Source organism: Lithobates pipiens, unplaced genomic scaffold (assembly GCF_037356315.1).
Source record: "Lithobates pipiens isolate NorthernLeopardFrog02 unplaced genomic scaffold, aLitPip1_a1.2 Scaffold_16, whole genome shotgun sequence".
NCBI lineage: Eukaryota > Metazoa > Chordata > Amphibia > Anura > Ranidae > Lithobates > Lithobates pipiens.
In genome coordinates, this window is record NW_027507748.1 from 17,791,341 (window position 1) to 17,814,631 (window position 23,291).

General features: G+C 46.5%; 1 protein-coding gene across 1 annotated transcript in view; it reads right to left on the bottom strand.

The window, feature by feature from the left end:
• LOC143981509 (uncharacterized) overlaps positions 1 to 22,813 on the bottom strand; it is a 626,671-nt gene extending 603,858 nt beyond the window's left edge. Inside the window, exons 1-3 of the mRNA XM_077479378.1 lie at positions 22,721 to 22,813; positions 21,714 to 21,948; positions 20,213 to 20,506 (exon numbers count right to left, since the gene is read on the bottom strand). Coding sequence (XP_077335504.1) covers positions 20,213 to 20,506; positions 21,714 to 21,948; positions 22,721 to 22,813 — 622 coding nt within the window. The remainder of the gene's footprint in view (positions 1 to 20,212; positions 20,507 to 21,713; positions 21,949 to 22,720) is intronic.
• Positions 22,814 to 23,291: the final 478 nt, after the last annotated feature.

Here is a 23,291-nt window from a genome sequence, read left to right on the forward strand (position 1 = left end):
ACCAGCACTGTTGTCTCTAGACACAGAGCCTGCTTGCCCTCTTTTATCGTCTCGCGCCTGTCTGCCTCTCCTCGCTGGCCTTCCAGACATGGTAATGGCCTGAAGGGAGTTGGGTAAAACAGCAATTGGGTAGTGTATATTGTGCTGGAGGCACACAACACCCACTAACTCCTGCAGATGCCTTTATTATAGAACACCAGCAATAAAGGGTAGATAAAGGGGTATACTGTACTGGAGGCACACAACACCCACTAAGCCCTGCAGATGGCTCTATTAGAGAACAGCAATAAAAGGTAGATACAGGTGGAGGCACACAACACCCACTAACTCCTGCAGATGCCTTTATTATAGAACACCAGCAATAAAGGGTAAATACAGATGTATACTGTGCTGTGCTGGAGGCACACACAACTTCCAATAACTCCTGCAGATGGCAGATGGCTCAAATAGAGAAGAGCTATGTAGGTGGATATAGCGGTGTGTACTGGGTACAGAGCACGCAGACAGCACGCACAAGCTCCTAACACTGACTGCAAGCTCTATTATAAAAGATAGATATATCGCTAGCTATATAGGTGAGGTGAATATAGCGGTGTATACTGCGGTCAGGGCACGCAGACAACAACCACTACAGAAGAGCAAGATCGAAAAATCTGTCGATAACAATCGGTGTTATACTGTGTTGAAGGTACACAGAACACCCACTAACTGCTACAGATGCCAACACACTACACAAGGCCGCCGCGCTGGCGGCCTTATATAGTGTGGGGCGTGTACTACACAGTGCATGCTTGGCCAATCATGAGCCATCGCAGTGCATTGTGGGTCATGAGCGCCACACAAATTTGGTGCGAACGGCCCATAACGTTCGGAATTTGCCGAACGGGTTAACAGCCGATGTTCGACTCGAACGCGAAGCTCATCCCTAGTCTGGGCAAAAAAGAATAAATCGTCCAGATAGGGAATCACTGAGATTCCCTCCAGGTGAAGGGGAGCTAATGCTTCTGCCATCATTTTGGTGAATACCCTCGGGGACGATGACAGACCGAAAGGGAGGGCTCTGAACTGAAGGTGAATGACCTTGCTCCCTTCCTTTAGTGCCAACCTCAAGTATCTCTGAGATCCGCTCCAAATCTGGACATGGAGATACGCATCCTGTAAATCTATGGATGCCATATAGCACCCCGGGTTCAGGAGGTTTCTTACAGAAAAAAATAGAATCCATCCGAAACCTCTCGTACCGCACCGACGTGTTTAGACCCTTGAGGTTCAAAATGAGACGGAACTTTCCCGAAGATTTTCTGACCAGGAACACATGGGAGTAAAATCCCTGGCCTAGTTCCTCTGCTGGAACCGGCCAAATGACCCCCTGAAACATCAGGTCCTGAATTAAGGACTCTATAGCAAGGGCCTTGACCGGGTCCCTGGGAACATTGGTGACCAGGAATCTTTGAGGGGGAAACTCTGTAAATTAGATTTTGTAACCCTGGGAGACCATCCTCAAAATAAACTGATTCTGAGTAATGGCCTCCCACTGAGGGAGAAACCCCTGAAGTCTCCCCCCTACCCTGACTAGAAAGTCATTGTGGCTTGGTGCCGGACGCAGGAGGATTGAGGAGGACTCCCCCTTTGCCCTTGGGTTTCTGCACCCAAGACTTCCTCCTGTTTTGTGTCCTATCCTCGGCCTAAACACTGGGCCCCCGATGTTTGCGCCGGCTTTTTCTTTACCGCAAAGGACTTTTTCCTATCCGACGTTCGGTCCAGAATAGAATCTAACTCTGAACCAAACAACAAATCCCCCGCAAAATGGATGCCACATAACCTGGCCAAGTATTCAGCCACAAAGCCCTTCTAACTGAGTTGGTCAGGGCAGCTGACCTGGCTGTCACGCGGACAGAGTCCGCCGAGGCATCAGCAATGAAAGCAATTGCCGCAGACAGAGTAGCAAAGGAATCCAGAATCTCAACCTGGAGGTGTTCCTCCAGGTTGAAGGAAACACAAAAAACTGAGGAGGCTGCGGGGAGACTTCCCTTAAAAAGCTCTGATGGAGAAGGTGTTTCCTGTGGGAGGTGGAGCCATGATCTCTCGGATGGCTTTCCTGAAAGTCGTTTTGGAAATAACCGCAGAGGCGATCAAATACCACCAAAAGAAAGACCTATTTTTGGGAAAAAGGGACATAAATTTTGTTTGGGTGCAGCGTCGCATGACCGTGCAATTGTCAGTTAAAGTAGCACAGTGCTGAAGTAGTTAAATCAACATGACAAGTAATTAAAATATTTTTAATCCTTCATTATACTTCAGGGTAGGGGTGAATTCCAAATCCAAAACATTACGCAATGTTTTCCCTGGAGCAATGTTCCAGGAGTGCTGTGGAACAACAGGGTGCTTTTCCCATAATTACCTGACAGCTGTGCTAAAAAAATTTAATAAAAAAGGAGGAAATGAACAGCTTATTATATGGGATTTATATAGTTTGCACAGTGCAGAAGGGAACTGAGACAGCAGCATTTTATTTTTTATTTTTTGCAATATAGATAAACAAATACTCAAGTGGATGAGTAAGTATGCACACAATGTAATATAGCACATAGTGAGAGCTTACAAAGATTTGGGTTTAACCCTTTAACAGAACTGAACTGCAACTACCTAGTAACAGTATATAAAGACAGTCTTAAAGTGGGGTGCCCCTAAAAAAAAAAAAAAATTTAAGTCAGCAGCTACAAATACTGCAGCTGCTGACTTTTAATAATCGGACACTTACCTGTCCCAGGGTCCAGCGATATGGGGGAACGAAGCCCCCCCCTCGTTCCCCGCTCCGCTCGCGGTTTTGTCATTCTTACTGTGGGCACCCGGGTGTGCACTCACTGAGCATGCGCGAGCGGCGCAGAGCACCGTGATATGCTGCACAGTCATCTGGGACACGTGATAGGTCCCAGGTGACTGTGCGGCGCGAGGGGAAGTGATGTCACCAGCCCGGGCAATGAAGAAGGCAGACTACGAGGGACCCCCTAGCAACAGGCATTTAGAGGTGAGTAAAAATATTTTTTTTCCCAATTATTTATTTTAATTTTTTTAAAGAATTTTAAACTATTTTTTATTTTTTGGTGGCAACACCACTTTACCTTGCTATGACAGCCCCTTTTTTTATCCCACTGGCTAGTGAATGATAAAGATGCAAAAAAAAAAAAACATTTCCATGAAAAGTTGGGGGCCCTTGAAGAAAGCACAACAATTCTCGAGCAATGTTATGCTGTCCATACACGGATCGAATTTTCGAAAGAACTTTCTTTAGAAAATCTTATCTAAGTATTTTGCACCGTTAGTGGGCTGCAGCAACAGACGATTTTTCGCGCGGCCATCGATTTTTAATAATCTAACATGTTGGAAGTTTTTTGAAAAAATTTACGATTTTCTAATCAATGGTAGGAGAATCGTGCGAGAAAATCTAAAAAGAAATGAGCATGTGCAAGAAAAGAAAATTCCCGGAAAGAAAAGAGGATTCCGAAAAATTATTTTCTGTAGGAACATGAGGTGAAATTGAAGGTTTGGTTGGTCAGATTTTGAAATCAATGGTGGCATCATCCGATCACAAAACGCACAAATTTTCTTATTTTCAAAAGAGTTTTTTTTCAAAATTTGACTGTGTATGGCCAGCATTAATCTCTTACCAGACCAGGGTGCCCTCCTCTGGGTTTTCAGACATGTACTCTGATTCAGTTGAAGACCTCAGAAAGACCTCAAAAGTAGCTGTGATTCTTTTTTTCAATCTTTTTTTTTCCATCTTCAATCTTTTTCAATCTTGCTGGGACAGTCCCTCCTTTCCTTCCTTACAAGCTGTAGGAGTGCTCTGTAGTATAGTCTGATCTTGCCGACAGGGGCGCAGCTAGACTAGAGCATTTGCCACCCGGGGCTGATCCTATATTTGGCACCCCCATCTGGTAATAATTTCAACAAAATACTGCTGTGTGCACACTTACCACTGGGGCACTTGTTTGCAGGACAAGAAGGTGTGGTATGATGCGCTTGGTGGCAGTGGAATTGGGATGTAAACATTTCTGGGGTGCAAAACTTGAAGAAAAGCATGGTTCTGTAATGTGGAATGCACGCCAACCACAGGGACCCAAAAAACGGGTCTGGAAATGCATTCCAGCGGGCACTTCCTGCGTCCTTTCCCCTCCGCGGGCCGCCGCTATCTTTGCGGAGACAACTACCAGAGGTCAAAGCTCCCTATGCTCAAAAAGGAAAGCACAACCACTGAATAAGAGGCTCCAGCCTGATACCCCCCCAATGTGAGGTACTCGGGGCAGACCGCCCCCTGTTGGTACGCCACTGTTTACCAGGCATTCAAATCGCACCTCGCACGTTCCCAGGGAGAAAGTCTATAAGACAAGGTTCTGTGCGATGAGCAGCCTCTCTGAGGTCTCCCCCGACTGTGGCCAGCTATGGGTTCGGTTCAGCCAGCAGTCCAGCCTTTTTCTCAGCCCAACTCCTTTAAGACTGTGCCCTCGCCTCCTCTCAGTAGCTTGCAGACCCTCCTCTCCTTGCTTTGTTGCAGCAGAAAATCACTGTTCATCCAGGATTGACCCAGACCAAGCCAAGATGGCTGCGCTCAACACTGGAGACACTCCATAGATGAACATTGCAAAGTGGTCTGTTTAACCATTTCAATACAGGGCATTTTCACCCCCTTCCTGCCCAGGCCAATTTTCAGCTTTTAGCGCTGTCACACTTAGCCCTTGTACACACGGTCGGAGATTCTGTCGGAATGTGGCCTATCGGACCGTTTTGTCAGGTATTCCGACTGTGTGTGGTCTGCATCGGACTGTTTCCTTCGGAATATCCGTCGGACCAAATTTTCCAACTTGCTGGAAATATTTTCAGACAAACTGCTCTGATCGGACATACTCCGATCATGTGTAGAGAATTCCGATCGGATAAAGTGCCACGCATGCTCAGATCAAATTCCTACACCAAAGCTATTGGCTACTAGCCTGAACGTAGTCCCGTCGTAACAAAATAACGTCATCACGTTCTGAAAGATCGGATTTTCCGACAACTTTGTCCGACCGTGTGTATGCAACAGTTTCGGACAAGATCCGTCGGACAAAATCCGACGGACAAAATCCGACGGATTTGGTTGTCGGAATCTCCGACCGTGTGTACAAGGGCTTAGAATGACAATTGCGTGGTCATTATCGTTGTACCCAAATTAAATTTTGATCGTTTTTTTTCCCCACAAATAGAGCTTTCTTTTGGTGGTATTTGATCACCTCTGCGTTTTTTGTTTTTTTTGTTTTCTTTTGCAGTATGAACAAAAAAAGAGCGTCAATTTTGGAAAAAAAACACAATATTAATGTTTGCTATAATAAATATCCCATTTAAAAAAAACAACAACTTTTTTTTCCCCTCAGTTTAGGCTGATATATATTCTTCTACATATTTTTGGTAAAAAAAAAAAATCCCAATAGCGTCTACAAAATAGGGGATAGATTTGTCATTTTTATTATTTTTTTTATTTTTTTACTACTAATGGCGGCGATCTGCGATTTTTTTTATCGTGACTGTGATGTTGCGGCGGACACTTTTGACACTATTTTGGGACCATTCACATTTATTTTTTTAATTTTAATTTTTTCAGGTAATGTTTTATTGAGTTTTAACAAGTTGACAGCGTATCAATGACAAGTAAGTTAGTACAAAAATGAAACACTACTTGGAATACAAGCTGCGCAGTAACACAAGTATCTGAGTTAATACGAGAGTGATACAAACAGGTGAATGAGAATGAATGAAACAAAACAAGGAGAACAATGCCTAATGCCGCGTACAGACGATCGAATTGTACGCCGGACAATTCGATCGTGTATGGGCTCCAGCGGACTTTTTCATCGTAAAAGTCCGGCGGACTTAGAAAGTAGTTTTGACTCAAAATTTGTCCGCCGGACTTGGCTTTCAGCGGACAATCCGTTCGTCAGTGTGCTAGTCCAGCGGACTAAGAATGACTCATGCTCTGAAGCAAGTACGAGAAGGAAGCTATTGGCTACTAGCTATTGAATATCCTTTTTCTAGTCCCGTCGTATGTGCTGTACATCATCGCGTTAGAAATCGCCAGACTTTCGGAGTGTCCGTGTGTGGCCAAGTCCGTTCATTATAAAGTCCGGCGGATTGTTTGCCGGACCAAGTCCGCCAGACAATTTGATCGTGTGTACACGGCATAAGGGTGTAAAAGCACTGATGGGAAGAGCATGCAAGGAGAATCACCCTAGGGTGCAGCTAGAAACAAAAACCAAAGGGTGGAGAGTAGCCATCGTATAGTGAAGTTCGGGGTTGAGGTCTATTAGAAGGCTAGGGTTGTGTATCACGTACAGAGACGTAGGTAAGCGCAAAATGGGTGAGTCAGGATGTGTGGGTAGGTTGCTTTCCTAAAACACAGTTTAAAGCCCTTCCCAACCCCATTCACCCCTCTCGGGATCTTGCTGTGAAAAGGGGGGGGGCCTGCGTCGCATAATGTAGGAGTGAGCGTTGAGACGGATCATCATAGCGCCTCAGTGGGTCCCGAGGGAAGGGGAAATTAAAAGGTGGGGGGGGACAGGGGGTCCAGTGACAATTGGGAGATGTACACCTACCCTTCCCTAAGAGGGGCCTCAAGGTATATGGTATGTAGGGTCAGCTTAGAGTTACCCAAAGAGGTGCTAGTTAAGAGTTCAAGGTGGATGGGTCTGGGGAGCAAGAGAAGCTTTCAGAGAGGTGAGTGTCCTATAATGGAGCCAGCAGGACCACGGCGTAGAAAATTTAGTAGGGTTGTCGTTTGCTTGACAGATCAACTTTTCCATATCTGCTATTTTGTCCACTTTGTGAATCCAGTCGTCCTACCGTAGGGGGGACATCTTTTCTCCAGAAGATAGGGATGCAAAGGTTAGCCGCGTTGATGAGGTGTAGGGAAAGAGACTTTCTATAGGAGCGGAGAGGTTTGTCGGTGTGGTGTAAAAGGTAGTGTGTGGGTGAAAAAGTCGGTGTTCATGTGGTGATGTGGGAGATCTGTTGGTGTATTTCGGACCAGAAGGGCTGGATAAGAGGGCATTCTCACCAAATGTTGAGTAGGGTGCCACGGGGCGCATGACATCTCCAGCATGTTGGTGGGACCAATGGGTGGAAGCGATGAATTTTATCAGGAGTCCTGTACCATTTGGAGAATAGTTTATATCTGTTCTCCTGAGTGGAGACATTGATTGAGCCCTTGTGAATAAGTGTAAAAATGCGTTCCTATTCAGCGGGGGTGAGTTCTATAGAAAGATCCGATTCCCATTGTTTAATTTGTTTATCATCTTTAACCTTGTGTGAACAGGAGTGCATAGATAGTAGAAATTAGGTGCTCCAGGGGTTCCGTGCTGTTGCACAGAAGTTTGAATGGGGAGTATTCTCTATGCCAAAGTGAGGATGGTTTGATAGCGTTAAAAAAAGTCTCAATTGGAAATACTTGTAGAGGGGGATGTTAAAGACGGGGAGGGCCGCAGTCAGTGAGAAGTGAGGAAGGAACGCCCCGTCCTTGAAAAAGTTTTGTGCCCTGGCATGAGGAGCGCGCGACCCTGTGGTCGGATATTTTAAAGGCAAGCCCGGAGGGAATTCCAGGTTGTTGTCCAGAGGGGTCATAGGGCCAGGAAAGGGTGTGAGTAAGAGTTTTGCACGCCAGTTTGAAAATCGACATCGTGGCCCCTATAAGTGGGTGTGATGTGTAGGCTTGGGGCAAGGATTTATGGTGAGTCCATGGTAAGTTGGAGAGAGTAAGGGTTTTAAAGGAGTCTTCCAACTGAATCCAGTCTTTGGAGAGGTGATGTGTGTGCTAGTCAACTATCCTGGTTAGATGGCAAGCCCAGTGGTATTTTTGGAGGTCTGGAAGTCCAAGACCTCCAAGTGGCTTGGGCAGCACCATTCGGTCCCAACTCGTTCTAGGGGTCTTGGAAGCCCAGATAAAATTCCTGCAGAGTCGTTTGTAGGATAGGAAAAAGGAGGTTGGGAGCTTTATGGGAACTGCTTGTAAGAGATGGAGGAATCTGGGGAGGACATTCATTTTCAATATGGCTATCCTCCCCAGCCAGGAAAACGAGCCTAGGTGCCATTTTTTTGAGATCTCCTTGAACAGCGACAAGTAGTGGGGAAAAGTTGCTGGCGAAGAGGTCGCGTAGGTGAGTTGGGATTTTGATACCTAAGTAAGAAATGGCATAAGATTCCCACACGAACAGGAAGTTAACCACTTAAGCCCCGGACCAATTGTCAGCCTAAGGACCAGAGGTCTTTTTACAATTTCGCACTGCACTGCTTTAACTGGTAATTGCGCGGTCATGCAATGTTGTACCCAAACGAAATTTGCATCCTTTTCTTCCCACAAATAGAGCTTTCTTTTGATGGTATTTGATGGCCTCTGCGATTTTTATTTTTTGCGATATAAATGGAAAAAGACCGAAAATTTCGAGAAAAAAACATATTCCTGACAGACTCCATGGCAGCCTACGTATGGGTTAATCCCGCCTCTCCTACCTCATAGCACCCCACTCCCATAAATCTTTGCTTCTAATCAGAGACCGCGTTCCTTTTTTGTCCGCCTCCTAGGACCAAGGTGTTTTACCTTATGAAGTTTGGATCCAGGCCGGCTGGTTTGTGCATGAATTTCAGGATGGCGGTTCTTTCTGGAGCCCAATTTCCCAGCTATTAGCAGGGTGGGCACGGGCGATTTTGTTGCGATGCCATGAAGAGCTTACTAACCAGCCATTGGCTGGCAAGCGGCAATTTGGCCAAACATCCTTGCTATTAGCAGGAGGCCCCCCCATTTATGATGCCCCGGGTGCACTATGAGTTCTTCAAGCTCCCAGTACCAGGTCGGATCAGGTGTTGTGCGGTGACTGGTAATGTATACACATTTTATCTCTATGGCAGCAGTTTTTGTGTGTTTTGTGCTGTTTCTGTCTTGTGGGTCTTCCTGGTCATGGCGCTGGGACGCTCCTGTGTTCCAACTCACTGCTTCCTGCTTTGATCTGCACAGCTGCCGAGTCTCGATTGAGACCGAGGCTTGGTTTGCGCAGGCGCGGTCGGGGCAAGATGGCGGCCGCGCATGCGCGCGGGCGTTGTACAGCGGCTTCAGTCTCGGCGCAAGTACGCTGTGGGTGCGATGACGTCATCACTCGGCACAGCTATTTGATTGGGATGCTTTTTGAGCTCAGGCAGCTGATCCCGCTGTCTGCTTCTCTGATTCTCAAGGTATGGTCTCCTTTTCCTATGGTCAGTTGTGTCCGCCCTGTAATATGTACTCTGCAAGCACTGGGTTTTGTTTTACTACCTTGCTGTTTGAGTCTGCCGCTATGGACGTATCGTCGCCCCCCAGTGGCCAACCCTTATGCCGCAGGTAGGAATGAATCTTTTTTCTTTTTCATTCTGCCTGTATTGCTTGGGTTAGGATCAGGATGACTTTGTTTTGCATGTTCTCTTTCCAGCCATTCTAGGGTCTGAACCTCAGTTGTCAGCGCATAAAGATTCAGACCAGTCTAGGTCGCAACATCGCCATTCCACGTCAAGTTCTAGAGATATTAGGTCTAGATATTAGGTAAAGAAAGGTCTAAGTCTGAGTCTGGTCGCCATTCCCACCGCCATGCCAGCCGCTCAGAGAAAAGAGCCTGCTGGGGATGTAATGCTCAGGTCCCAGAGGGTAAATCCCTCTGCGAGCTATGTCATGAGAAAGCCATGAAGGAGAGAGGAGCTGGGGACCAGCAAGAGGAAGCTCTGGTCAGGAGAGTAGTTCAGGAATCACTGAGTAAAGCAGATTCTGATCAACCGTTTATCCCTCCCTCAGGGGAGGCTCTAGCCACTGATATTCCAGATACAGGGGTTCCTGGTCCCTCTTGTCATAGTCCCTCATTTTCCGGTTCTTCTGACAGTGAGACTGAAGGTTTGTAACCTGGTGCCGGTTTTGACTGTTCCTTAGTTCTGCAGTTGGTCAGAGCGGTCAAGGAGACATTGAGATGGGAAGATCCTGTTGAAGCTCCCTCTAAACAGAGGAAATACTTTAAACATCTCAAGAAGGAACGCCCAAACTTCCTCTTCTTGGGTGAACTTGGCGAAATTATCATGGACGAATGGAGTAAAGTTGAGAGGAAAAACTCTTTGGTTTCAAAAATTTCAAAAATTTACCCATTTAAGAGCAATGAGGTGAAACATCTAGAGTCGGCTCCTCTCATTGATGCAGCCGTGATGAGGCTAGTGAGACATGTTACACTCCCTCTGGAAGATACTGTGTCCTTCAGGGATGGCCTAGAAAGAAAGATTGATATGGACTTGAAACGTATTTATATAACAGCAGGTATGGCTTGTAAACCAGCCTTAGCCCTGGCAGCGTTATCAAAAGCTATGGAGGCCTGGACGGATGAGATTGGTGCAACCCTGGGCAGTATGTCCGAAAATTTGGTCAGGAGATCACCAATACATGAGCTGAGACTTGCTTAGGTTTTCCTGGGGGAAGCGTCCCTTGATATTATTCGCCTAGTAGCACGTGTTATGCTTTCCTCTGTTACGGCCAAGCGTGCCTTGTGGCTTCCTCCCTGGGTTGCTGATCCTGCCTCCACATGCGTGGTGCAGAATTCCCTTTGAGGGATCTTCCCTTTTTGGGAATAAATTGGATTCAGCCATTACACGCGCTACAGGTGCTAAGTCGGGGTTCTACAGATCCAGAACGCGCTAGAGATGCCCGTCGCTACAGGCCTGGTCACGAATTTAGAAAAAATTGGAGGAGAAATCAGCCCTCTGGCCAGAAGTCCTCAAAGTCAGCTACATCTGGGGGACGGGAGCCCACCAAGTCTTTTTGATATAGAGCCTGTCCAGGCGGAGCGGGTTGGGGCCCGGTTACTCCTTTTCCAGCACGTCTGGGCAGCCTCGGTCAAAGACTATTGGACAATCAAAACAATGTCAGAGGGCCATTCCTGGGTCTTCAGTAGCCCGCCCATACACCGGTTTGTGCTGACAGTTCTGCCACACTCAGAGGAGAAAAGAAAAATTCTCCTGTCTTATACAGAATCCCTGTTGGCCCAAGGAGCCGCCATTCGGGTTCCAACCGAGGAAAGGTTCAAAGGGATTTACTCTCCCCTTTTCATGGTCCTCAAAAAGAACGGTTCCTGGAGGCCAGTCATCGATCTGACACACCTGAACACATTCAATGAGGGAGAGTCTTCCTTGGTGGTTACAGCAGACGAATCTTCTGAATTGCCATTCAATAGCCCCAGTCTCCTGGGTAACAGTGACAACGGATGCCAGCAGCAGAGGTTGGGGTGCTCTATGCTTGTCGGAAGTAGCCCAAGGCATGTGGGATTTCCCATCCCAGAAGGTAGTCTCAAATGTGTTGGAACTCCGGGCCGCCTTCCGTGCTTTACAGGCCTTTCTCCGCCTGACATCAGGATCCTCAGTCCTTCTAAGGATGGACAATACGACGGCTGTTTCTTACATCAAAAGACAGGGGGGCACCCGCAGTCTTTTCTTGTTGAGGGAAGTAAGGCCAATCATGGCTTGGGCCCAGTCGAATCAGTCGAATCTAACGGCAGTCTATCTTCCGGGAATTCAAAATGCCCAGGCGGACTTTCTATCAAGGTTTTCCCTGGACAACAACGAACTGGATTCTGTCCCTGGGAGTTCTACCAGAGGTGGAACTGTTTGCCTCCCCGTGCAATTTCAAGCTGGAGAAGTATTACATGAGGTGTCGTTGTCCACAGGCCTTCGGAGTGGATGCACTGACGGACCAGTGGAGGTTCCACAAGGCTTATGCCTTTCCTCCGGTTCCAGTCACTCTCCGATTTCTGTCCAGGCTCAGACGGGAAGAAGTCGAAGTAGTAGCGGTTGTTCCATACTGGCCCAACAGGCCATGGTTCCCTCTCTTGTTACAACTCAGCTACCAGGATCCAGTTCCGCTCCCTCTCAGACCGGACTTCTTGTCACAGGGAACAACCTATCACCCTTGCCCATCTCAGCTCCATCTGATGGCTTGGTTTTTGAAAGGGAAAGGCTGGAAGCATTAGGCTGTCCTGACACAGCCATTCTACTCTACTAAATGCCAGAAGACCAGGTACCAACAAAGTTTATCAGAGAATTTGGTCAAAATTTGTGGACAATGTGTCCACATCCAACGGCTCATGTAGAGATCCGAAGATACGGGATGTTATTGGTTTTCTACAAACGGGTCTAGATTTGTCCCTATCTGTAAGTTCCTTGCGGGTTCAGGTCTCTGCGATCTCTGCATTTTCAGGAGTCTCATGGGCCAAGCATCCTCTCACTAGGCAGTTCTTCAAAGGGGCAAGAAGTCTCGGACCTCAGAGAAAGCCGAGGTTTCCAAAATGGGATCTTCCGTTTGTTTTGGACTTTTTCTCAGAAATGCATATGGGACAAGCATCTATTAAGGATCTCTCTCTTAAAACTGCCTTCCTAGTGGACATAACATCGGCCAAAAGGGTTTCTGAGATTAGTTCCCTAGGCTGCAAGGAGCCATTTCTCACTTTTTTCCCAGATCGGGCAGTCTTGATTCCTATGTTGGGATCAAATCCTAAAGTAACAACTGTTTTTCATGAAAATAAAGAAATTGTCCTTCCAATTTTCCAGGCAGATGAAGACTCCAATATTCATCCTCTAGATGTTGGGGAAGTCTTAAAGAAATACCTAGAAGCCACAGCTCCTTTACGGAATTCTGATCACTTGTTCATTTACTTTTATGGGAAGAATAGAGGTTTACGTGCTTCTTCAAGAACTATATTGTCCAAGCCATCCAAAGGGCATATAAGGCTAAGGGTCTGGCTCCCCCAGAAGCGGTTACTGCTCATTCTACTAGGAGTGTTTCTACATCGTGGGCAGCTTCCCATCATGTTTCCCCGGAAGTGATCTGTAAAGGGGCCTCATGGTCATCGATTAATACTTTTATGACACACTATTGTGTAGAACCGGCTTCCTTGTCTTCGGTTAATTTTAGTTTGAATGTCTTATCTGTTGACGGTGCCAATTAAACCTTCTTTTCTTCAACCAGCAATTGCCCACCCGGGTGTGTATGGCTAATCATTTCCCATATGTAGGCTGCCATGGAGTCTGTCAGGAAAACGGAAAATTTATATCAAATACTTACCGTAATTTTCCTTTCCTGATGGACTCCATGGCAGCAGGAGTTCCCTACCATTTGCTGGAGTAGACTAAGTTACGGAACGTGGTCTCTGACTAGAAGCAAAGATTTATGGGAGTGGGGTCCTATGAGGTAGGAGAGGCGGGATTAACCCATACGTAGGCTGCCATGGAGTCCATCAGGAAAGGAAAATTACGGTAAGTATTTGATATAAATTTTCCGTTATATTATATGTTCCCATCATCATGAAAGTCCCACACAAAAAAGAAAAAAAGTGACTTGTCCAAAGATCCTTGATTTTTCACAGTAGAATAAACTTCTCCCGGTGCGCTTTTCAGTGCTCAGTAATGTAATTGCCCTCACCAGAAATCCTACCCCTGTTAGGGTGGATAAGCCTTCACAGTGTAAGTCCCTGTGCTGCTCTCTGGCATTATCTGGCGTTATCCTGGGAGATGCTTGTTCATCCAATGGTATTGTATCCTCGTTTATATGTGTAATGGAGAAAAGGACATATCCACGGTGTAGTACGTAAACACAATATCCTTTATTAAGATGGAAAACTACTCACATGCAGCTGAATTTAAAATCGCAATGTTTAAAAGTTGCCGCCGGCCGTTGCTGTTTGTCGTGGAGAGTGCACGTCGTATGGCCACGCCCTACGCATTTCGTCATTCGGACGTTATCCAGAGTATATATTTATATTTTTGGTTGTGTATTTTTTATTCTTATATACATTTTTTGTATGAATTATATGTACAATGATTGTTTACTGACAGTGAGATGAGAACACATTATTTTTAGGCACGGATAGCAAATAATTTTTATTTTTTTGCCATACCCTGATAGATTTAATTATGGTCACTAAATCACTAGCAGATTGATTCACGCTATAATAGGAATATTTCACACTTTTTAATCTTAAAAAGTATAGCGCCAAGTCTACCCAATTTTCTTTGCACATAGTATAGTTCACCTTTACAGTTAGACTATTCCGGTAGAGGCAGCTTGATAACAAAAAATCCTTTTAAATAAACCATAGCGCAATCTCACTTTTTTGATAATAAAATCTTGTGCATTTTATTTATCCTAAGCAATATATATATATATATATATATATTATGTCACATGTGAATAATATTATAGTGCATTGAAGGAAGCTGCTAGAAACTCATTAAATGCAAAACACACACACACACACACACACACACTTTTGGTAGCACATTATAAATATTGTAATAAAAATACATCTCCATTCACAAAAAATATATAAAAGAGCAACCATCAAGTCATATTTCCATTTTCCTTGTTCATTTTTGGACTGATTATTTGTTCTACATTCATAAAGGAAGCCTTGATTACAGTTCTACATCCTAATAAATAGGTTGCGATTTGACTGCCTTTTCCAATCTATGAAGACAGGTACACTTTATATATAAACACAGAGGGAAAAACTGGAGACTGCAAAATCTGGGGCAGCTGTGCACGGTAGCCAATCAGCTTTTAACTTCAGATTGTTCAATGAAGCTTTGATAATAAAACCTGGAAGCTGATTGGTTTCTATGCAGATCTTCACCAGATTTTGCAATCTCCAGTTTTATAAAATCAACCCCACAGCGACACCTACAGGAACTTTTGAAGACAACACACAGAAGGTGCAGATGTAAAAGTGCAACAGATAATAGAAATCCTATAGCAAGAAGCCGAGACTGGAAACACATTGAATGTCATGTTTTGTTTTTCTACACTGAATCTCCTAAAATTTAAATCATAATATATAATAAATGTAGATGTTAAAGATTTATGGCAGTCGTTCAGCTCAGGTCATAGATCAGCTGTGTGTATTTATGGGACGGTCATCTGAAGTGTCCCCATTACATACAATGTATGGGAGGCTCTGCAATCCTGCCCTGGTGACAGATGAGGGGTCTCTGTGCATTTGGATCTGGACCCCTCCGTCTCTTCCAGAATCTGAATCCCCTTTAACCACTTCCCGACCGCCGCACGACGATGTACGTCGACAGCATGGCACGGGCAGGCATAAGGGCTTACATGTACGTCCTTGCCTGCCCGCCGGTCGGGGGCCCGATCGGGCCCCCGACCGGTGCCTGCGGCGGTCAGTATTCGTTCGGGAGCGATCCCGGACGAGGGGACGGCCATTCATTCATGGCCACCCCCTCGCGATCGCTCCCGATGAATGAAAATGCTCCGTGAGATCACTTCCTCTCCTGTAATGTAAACACAGGAGAGGAAGTGATGTAATCTCTCCTCCGTGTCGGTATTTTTCGTTCCGACACCGAGGAGAGAGGATCGGTGAGTTGCACCAACACGACACTACACAGTAGAACATGCCAGGCACACTCACACCCCCCCCCATCACCCCCCCCAATTACCCCTGCCCGCCAGTCACAGTGACACCAATGTCATTTTTTTTTTTTTTTGCATTGGTGTCATTTGTGACTGTAATAACTGTTAGGGCAGTTAGGGTTAGCCCCCTTTAGTTCTAATGTACCCCCCAACCCCCCCAATAAAGGTTTAACCCCGTGATCACCCCCCGTCGCCAGTGTCACTAAGGCTGGGTTCACATTGCAGCGGTTTATGAGAACGAATGTGATTCGCACCGCACTGCAGTGCAAATCACATCCGATCTCTGTGCAATTCGAGTTCAGCCATACAGATAGTATGGCTGAATTCGTGTCGCACCCGCCGCAAATTCGCACGGGACCCTTTTTTTGGCCCGCAGCAGAATCGGATCGCATGGGTGTTCACACCATGCGATCCGAGTTTGCAGATCGCACTGCGATATGCGAACTGATCTGGGGGTGTCATTAACATTTCACTGACACTCCCAGCAGTTCGCATAGGGCAGTGTGAACTGCCGCCGGGAGGCATGTGATGCGGGAACCCGCCGCGGATTCGTGGCGTTCCCGCATCGCTCCAGTGTGAACCCAGCCTAATAAGCGATAGTTTTTCTGATCGCTGTATTAGTGTCACAGGTGACGCTAGTTAGGCAGGTAGGTATTTAGGTTCGCCGCAGCTTTTTATAGCGCCAGGGACCCCCATATACTACTGCATAAAGTCCCCTGATTGCCCCCTAGTTAACCCTTTCACCAGTGATCACCATATAACTGTTACAGGTGACGCTGGTTGGTTAGTTATTTTTTTATAGTTTCAGGGCACCCGCCATTTATTACCTAGTCTCACTAGTGTACCTCTAAATTTAGGGGTGTCTACTTTCCAAAATGGGGTCATTTGGGGGGGGGGTTGTGCCATCTTGGCATTTTATGGCCTTCAAAACTGTAACGCCCTTAGAAAGCCTGAAGGCGGTGCTTGGTTTTCGGGGCCCCGTACGCGGCTAGGCTCCCAAAAAGTCCCACATATGTGGTATCCCCATACTCAGGAGAAGCAGCAGAATTTATTTTGGGGTGTCATTTCACATATGCCCATAGCATGTGTGAGCAATATATCATTTAGTGACAACTTTGTGAAAAAAAAATAAAAAAAAATTAAAGTTTGTAATTTTCCCGCAACTTGTGGCAAAATATAAAATATTCTATGGACTCAAAATGCCTCTCAGCAAATAGCTTGGGGTGTCTACTTTCTAAAATGGGGTCATTTGTGGGGGTTTTGTGCCATCTTGGCATTTTATGGCCTTCAAAACTGTAATAGGTAGTGAGAAGTGAAATCAAAAATGTACGCCCTTAGAAAGCCTGAAGGCGGTGCTTGGTTTTCGGGGCCCGTACGCGGCTAGGCTCCCAAAAAGTCCCACATATGTGGTATCCCCGTACTCAGGAGAAGCAGCAGAATTTATTTTGGGGTGTCATTTCACATATGCCCATAGCATGTGTAAGCAATATATCATTTAGTGACAACTTTGTGTAAAAAAAAAAAAAAAAATTTTTTTTTGGCATTATTCAATCGCTTGAGGCAAAAAAATAAAATATTCAATGGGCTCAACATGCCACTTATCAATTTCCTTAGGGTGTCTACTTTCCAAAATGGGGTCATTTTGAGGGGGTTTGTACTGCCCTGCCATTTTAGCACCTCAAGAAATGAGATAGGCAGTCGTAAACTAAAAGCTGAGTAAATTCCAGAAAACGTACCTTAGTTTGTAGATGTGACAACTTTTGCGCAAACCAATAAATATACAATTATTGACTTTTTTTTTACCAAAGACATGTGGCTGAATACATTTTGGCCTAAATGTATTACTAAAATTGAGTTTATTGGATTTTTCTAATAACAAAAAGTAGAAAATATCATTTTTTTTCAAAATTTGTGGTCTTTTTACGTTTATATCGCAAAAAATAAAATTCGCAGAGGCAATCAAATACCATCAAAAGAAAGCTCTATTTGTGGGAAGAAAAGGACGCAAATTTTGTTTGGGTACAACATTGCATGACCGCACAATTACCAGTTAAAGCAGCGCAGTGCCAAATTGTAGAAAGACCTCTGGTCATTTACCAGCAAAATGGTCCGGTCTGAAAGTGGTTAATGTGGTCAGATCCATTCTGGGTGACAGCGGCCAACAATCCATTCTCCGAGTCTTTCCGAATCACTTTACTGCTCCTTCTACATCTGGACAGGATCTGAGAATATAAAATCCAGGATGAAAGGTCGGGGGGGGCATTGAATGTCCTCATAGATCACCCAGGATTGTCCCCGGAAAATGACCACCCTAGTACAACGCTGTTGTAGGATGACCAGCAGATCCAGCACTGGAAACCGGCTTATGGAAATAAACCCGGACACAGCTACATAGTAGGGATGAGCTGATAACCCCTTTATTGTATCGCTGATACCAGGTCCCAATACTTTGCTGTGTGATTTGCATCCCTACAAAATGAATGGGCACAAATCCCGCTGCATGCGATTTGAACAGGAAAGCAGTGCGAGTCCTGTCAGAAATGCATGCGGTTTCCCCACCACGTCTGTGTGAGCCCAGCCTCGTCAGTGATTTTGAGCTCACACAGGAGTGGAGAAACCTCCGTGCATGACGGGTTCCACCAGCTTCGAGTCCCATTCGGCTATGGACATCTGCAGCTCCTCCGCCTTTCCCATGGCTTTGCTCCCACAGCCTCTAGTGGCTCTCCCTCTCCCAGCCCACAGTGGCTCTCTCCAGCAGTTCTCTCTCTCTCCCCCCGCAGTCCCTCCAGCAGTTCTCTCCCCCCACAGTCCCTCCAACAGTTCTCTCTCTCCCCCCCCCGCAGTCCCTCCAGCAATTCTCTCCCCCCGCAGTCCCTCCAGCAGTTTTCTCCCCTCCGCAGTCCCTCCAGCAGTTCTCTCTCTCTCTTCCCCCGCAGTCCCTCCAGCAGTTTTCTCCCCCCCACAGTCCCTCCAGCAGTTCTCTCCCCCCCCCCCCCGCTGTCCCTCCAGCAGTTCTCTCTCTCTCCCCCCCCGCAGTCCCTCCAGCAGTTCTCTCTCTCTCTCCCCCCCGCAGTCCCTCCAGCAGTTCTCTCCCCCCCCGCAGTCCCTCCAGCAGTTCTCTCTCTCTCCCCCCCCCGCAGTCCCTCCAGCAGTTCTCTCTCTCTCTCTCCCCCCCGCAGTCCCTCCAGCAGTTCTCTCTCTCTCCCCCCCCCCCGCAGTCCCTCCAGCAGTTCTCTCTCTCTCTCTCCCCCCCCGCAGTCCCTCCAGCAGTTCTCTCCCTCTCCCCCCCCCCCCGCAGTCCCTCCAGCAGTTCTCTCTCCTGTCAGCACTAGAAAGAGATGGTTCGAACTACTGGAGGTTGGGGGGGGGGGGAGGGTTGAGCTGCTGGAGGAAACAAAGCCATGAGAGGCGCAGGAGGAGTCGCAGCTGCAGATGTCCAGTCAGATAGGAGCCTGAGCTGGTGGAATATTTTGCAGTGCCATTTGCGTCCATTCATTTTGTATGAACTTAAATCACACCGCAAAGTATTGGTTTCAGTATTGTGAGCATTTTCACAAGTACTTGTGAAAATAATATTGGCACAAATACCGATATCAGTATTGGTGCATCCCTACTACATAGTACATTCCGCGTCAGCTCACAGCCAGCTGGTGACAACAACGTTCTGTCTCTAAACCCACTAAATAACTATTCTCATTAACAACATAATATTGTACTATAAAGGAGCATAGCAGACCACTCACCCATCCTATAATGCAGACCACAACTAAGACCACCACTGCTGCAAATCCAGCAATCAGACCCCCTCTTGTCCTTCCATATGAATCAGAACCTGTGAGAGTAAATAGGATTTAAAATAACAAATACAGAACATGTAATAAATATACAATGTATCAGTCTGTATGGTCGGTGGTCATTATAAGGATTAACAAGTCTCCATTTTGTTATACTGTCATCCATTTTAAACTTTGTATGACCAAGCTAGAATTCTAACTGCTAAGACATAGATGCTTGCTATTTGGAAAATATGCTGTTTTCTTAGAATGCCCTTGGCCGCGAGAGTTTGTACAGAGAAAGCCAAGATATGCAACTATCTTATATTCTCTTAACTGCGTCTGTGACCTAGAACGTCTGGATCACAGACTATTAGCACAATGTTGTTGAATATCGTAGTCTTATTCTTATCTCGTGAAGGTTAATGACGTGCTTTGCCATGAAGACACGATTTTCTGCTTATCCTGCTTGTTCTGTCAATAAACCTGTTACTAGGAAAAGTTTGGTGTATAACTACAAGGGGGAATGGGAATCCCTGATTGGCTACTCCACAGGGTGCCACCCCAATTGTCTCAGCATATAACCTGTTGTATTCAAAACATTAAATGTAATCATTATTCACATACATCTCGTGTATGAGTTTTGGTTATCTCACCGGTGAATGGGACTCCCAAGTACATCCAGACCACGGCCTAGGAAAGATAGGAAGAGGGAAATCGAGCACCTAACAGAGCAAGGACCCACCTTTACAGTCATGTGACATCTCACCTGTATAATTCTCCATCAGGAGAGCAGAGAAGAGACAACAAGACACAATGTTACTATTCTGTGTCACCCTCCCACTATGACCCCCCAGAGAAGAGGAGACCGGACCCCAATCTATAACACCCCCATACATGGAATATAACATGACCCCCCCCCCCTCATAGTAACCAATACCTTCTGTTTCCAGCATTCTGATGAACATCGTATCATTGATCAGTCGGTATTCCCGGATCTCCTCACTGACCGGGTTTGTGATCCTGACCCGGAATCTCCTCTCGGCGTCGTCTCTCTGCACACTGGGGATAATCAGCGTCCTATTGTCATCTATCAGCCGGTATCTTTCAGGGAGAGGCTCCCCGTCCACCTCCCAGGTCACAGCGCTCTCTTCTCCAGAGAACTGGACGCTCACAGCGACCTCCTCACCCAACCGGCTGAAGTTACTGGAGATGTTGGAGATGAGAACCGGATCTGGAATGATCAGAAGGACAGTCACCAATACAAAGTCCAAAAACATGGAATAGAGTGCTAGCTTTTGTACACATGCTGATCAATACCCAAAAGGTACTCTAATAGAAATAATAGAGCCACATCCAGCCTACCTCTTCAGTTCCACCCCTGGCCCCACCTCAAAAAAAATTAATGGTTATGGCTGGACAGCGTCAGTTTTTGTTTTAAATGTTTTTTACAAATGTTTTTTTTTTTTTACAATTGCATTTTTCTTACTTTTTTTTTTTTTTTAAATATGTTTGACAATTCTTTGTGTGTGTGTGTGTGTTGGGGGGGGGGGGGGGGTGTCAGTATTTATTTTTACAATTTAATTTCTAAAAAATATTAAACCTTTTTTTTTTTTAAATCAGCCCTGTTGGAAAGGGGATTTGTTGGGATACCAGACCCCTGACATCTCCCCTTTGAGACAGGGAAAGGGACTAAGGACACAGATTCCCCAGTCCCTTTCTCTGCAGCCTCAGCTGCACTGAAGATGAATGGAGAGCAGACAGAGGCTCCTCCCTATTCATAAACGTAAGCATCATAAACAGATATCACAATCCTCCGTTATGAGTGGACAGTCAGTGATTGGTGACTGTTCATTAAAAAAAAAGGCAGGTGCCTGTAAATTACATTTACTTGCTCCCTTCTCCGCTCTTCATCCTGACAGACCTGGGATGAGGGAGGGGGACTGGAAGAGGACATGGAGGACCCGGGGGCGGATGTGGGGCCCAGAGATTAAGGGACATTTATTTGATGGGCATTCGGGGGATGATCAGTGCAGCGGTGGGAGGAGTTACAAGCACCGATCTCCCTGTGTGGCTTTCAATGAAGCAGCTGACAGCTGCGGGAGGGGGAGGAGGAGAAGCGCCTGTCAGCTGCTTCATTGAAAGCCACACAGGGAGATCAGTGCTTGTAACTCCTCCCACTGCCACACTCCTCCCACTGCCTCATCTGTGAGGCTGCCCGGGCCCCCCCTGCTTAGCTCAGGACACCGGGCCTGGTACAACAGGGCCGGCAGTACTGGCTTATCAACTGCCATGAATACTCATGTAATCTACAACCCCTCCCCCCACATATATTCCCCTACTTTACTGGCCTCTATAAATTAGTGTATCACTTCACCCCCCCCCCCCCCATAGAGTACAATGCAGAGCAGAGAAGTGTGATGCAGTATATGGACTGTTACCCAGAACACGGATCTCTGTAGAGGAAAGTTGTTTTGTTGGGTTGCTGTGGAATTCTAGAATATACACACAGGAGTCTCTCCTCCCAGTCTGGGTCAGCTTCCAGCAGCCGCTCCCTGTGTGCAGGTGAAGTCTGTTCTTGTCATTGTTTTTGGTGTGCAGATCTTCACAGTACAACTCCAGTAAAGTGCCTACTACCCCCCCCCCCCCCACATCGTTTGTACAGCTCCAGCACACCTTCAGACTGAGGGCACTTCATATCACATTCACTGATCTCCGGTCCGCTCTGTATGTACACCGTCACCTATGTCAGCAATGGGCAGACCAGGAGGATATACAGGAGACCTAACAAAAGAAATACACATCACTTGAAGTAGGATTAAACAATCAGAATTTTTTGGCCTAACACATTTGTTAAAATTTCTCCTTCAGTACTTGCAGTTTACAACTTTTGGAGCCAACTCCTGCTTTCTCAATGCTGCTTCCCTGAACTTCAGGTCTTCAAAGGAAAGAAATAACAGTGATACATCCAATCACTCCTCTCTATACATCCAATTAAGCCCCATACACACTATCAGATTATCTGCTGAGTTTTTCCTTCAGATTTACCAAAACCATATAATATGAGGACAAACCTTAGGAGTTTCAATGTGTATGCAATCAGGCAGGCCCTTCTACTACATGGTTTTGGTAAATCTGAAGGAAAAACTCAGCAGATAATCTGATAGTGTGTATGGGGCTTTACTCCTCCTCTGGGCTCACACCCACTGGGCCCCTCCGGGGCCCCCCCTCCGGGGCCCCCCCTCTGGGCTCGCACCCTCCGGACCCCCACACTCTGAGCTCGCACCCTCCGAGGCCAGCCCCGGCTCACACCCTCCGGGCCCCCCCCCCCCGGGCTCACACCCTCTGGCCCCCCGATGCTCGCACTCTCTGCCCCCCTCCTCCCTGGATACGCCCCCCTGTGTGTTCAAAGTTCACAGTCCCAGTGAATTTACAAGAGTTAATTCACTGTAACCTCAATGCACTGCTTTTCCTTTGAATGTAGGGCAACTAGTTTTTTGCAGCCAGCTAAAGCGGGAACTGAAGATGCCAGCAATACCATGTGTTATGTATAAGGGGTGGTGGTAAAGGAATCACAGGAGGTGCTGTGTGCCGGGCCTTATATACTTCTAAAAAAATTCACACCACCCACTCCTGACCCCCGCACTCTGTGCACCACCCACTCCTGACCCCCGCACTCTGTGCACCTCCCACTCCTGACCCCCGCACTCTGTGCATCACCCACTCCTGACCCCTGCACTCTGTGCACCACCCACTCCTGACCCCCGCACTCTGCACATTACACTCCTGACACCCCCACCCCCCTCCGCACATTAGCCTGTCTTCTCCCCCTGCACTTGTAGGCTCAGATATTAAGCCCCTCCCATTGCATAATTTTAAGCGCTCTGTTCTGAGCCACTGGTAGTAGGTGGCGTGATGTGCTTATTTTTTTACTTTATTTCACAGAGAAGGGGGGGAACTATACTACACGGAGAAGGGGGGGCTATACTACATGGAGAGGGGGGGCTATACTTCATGGA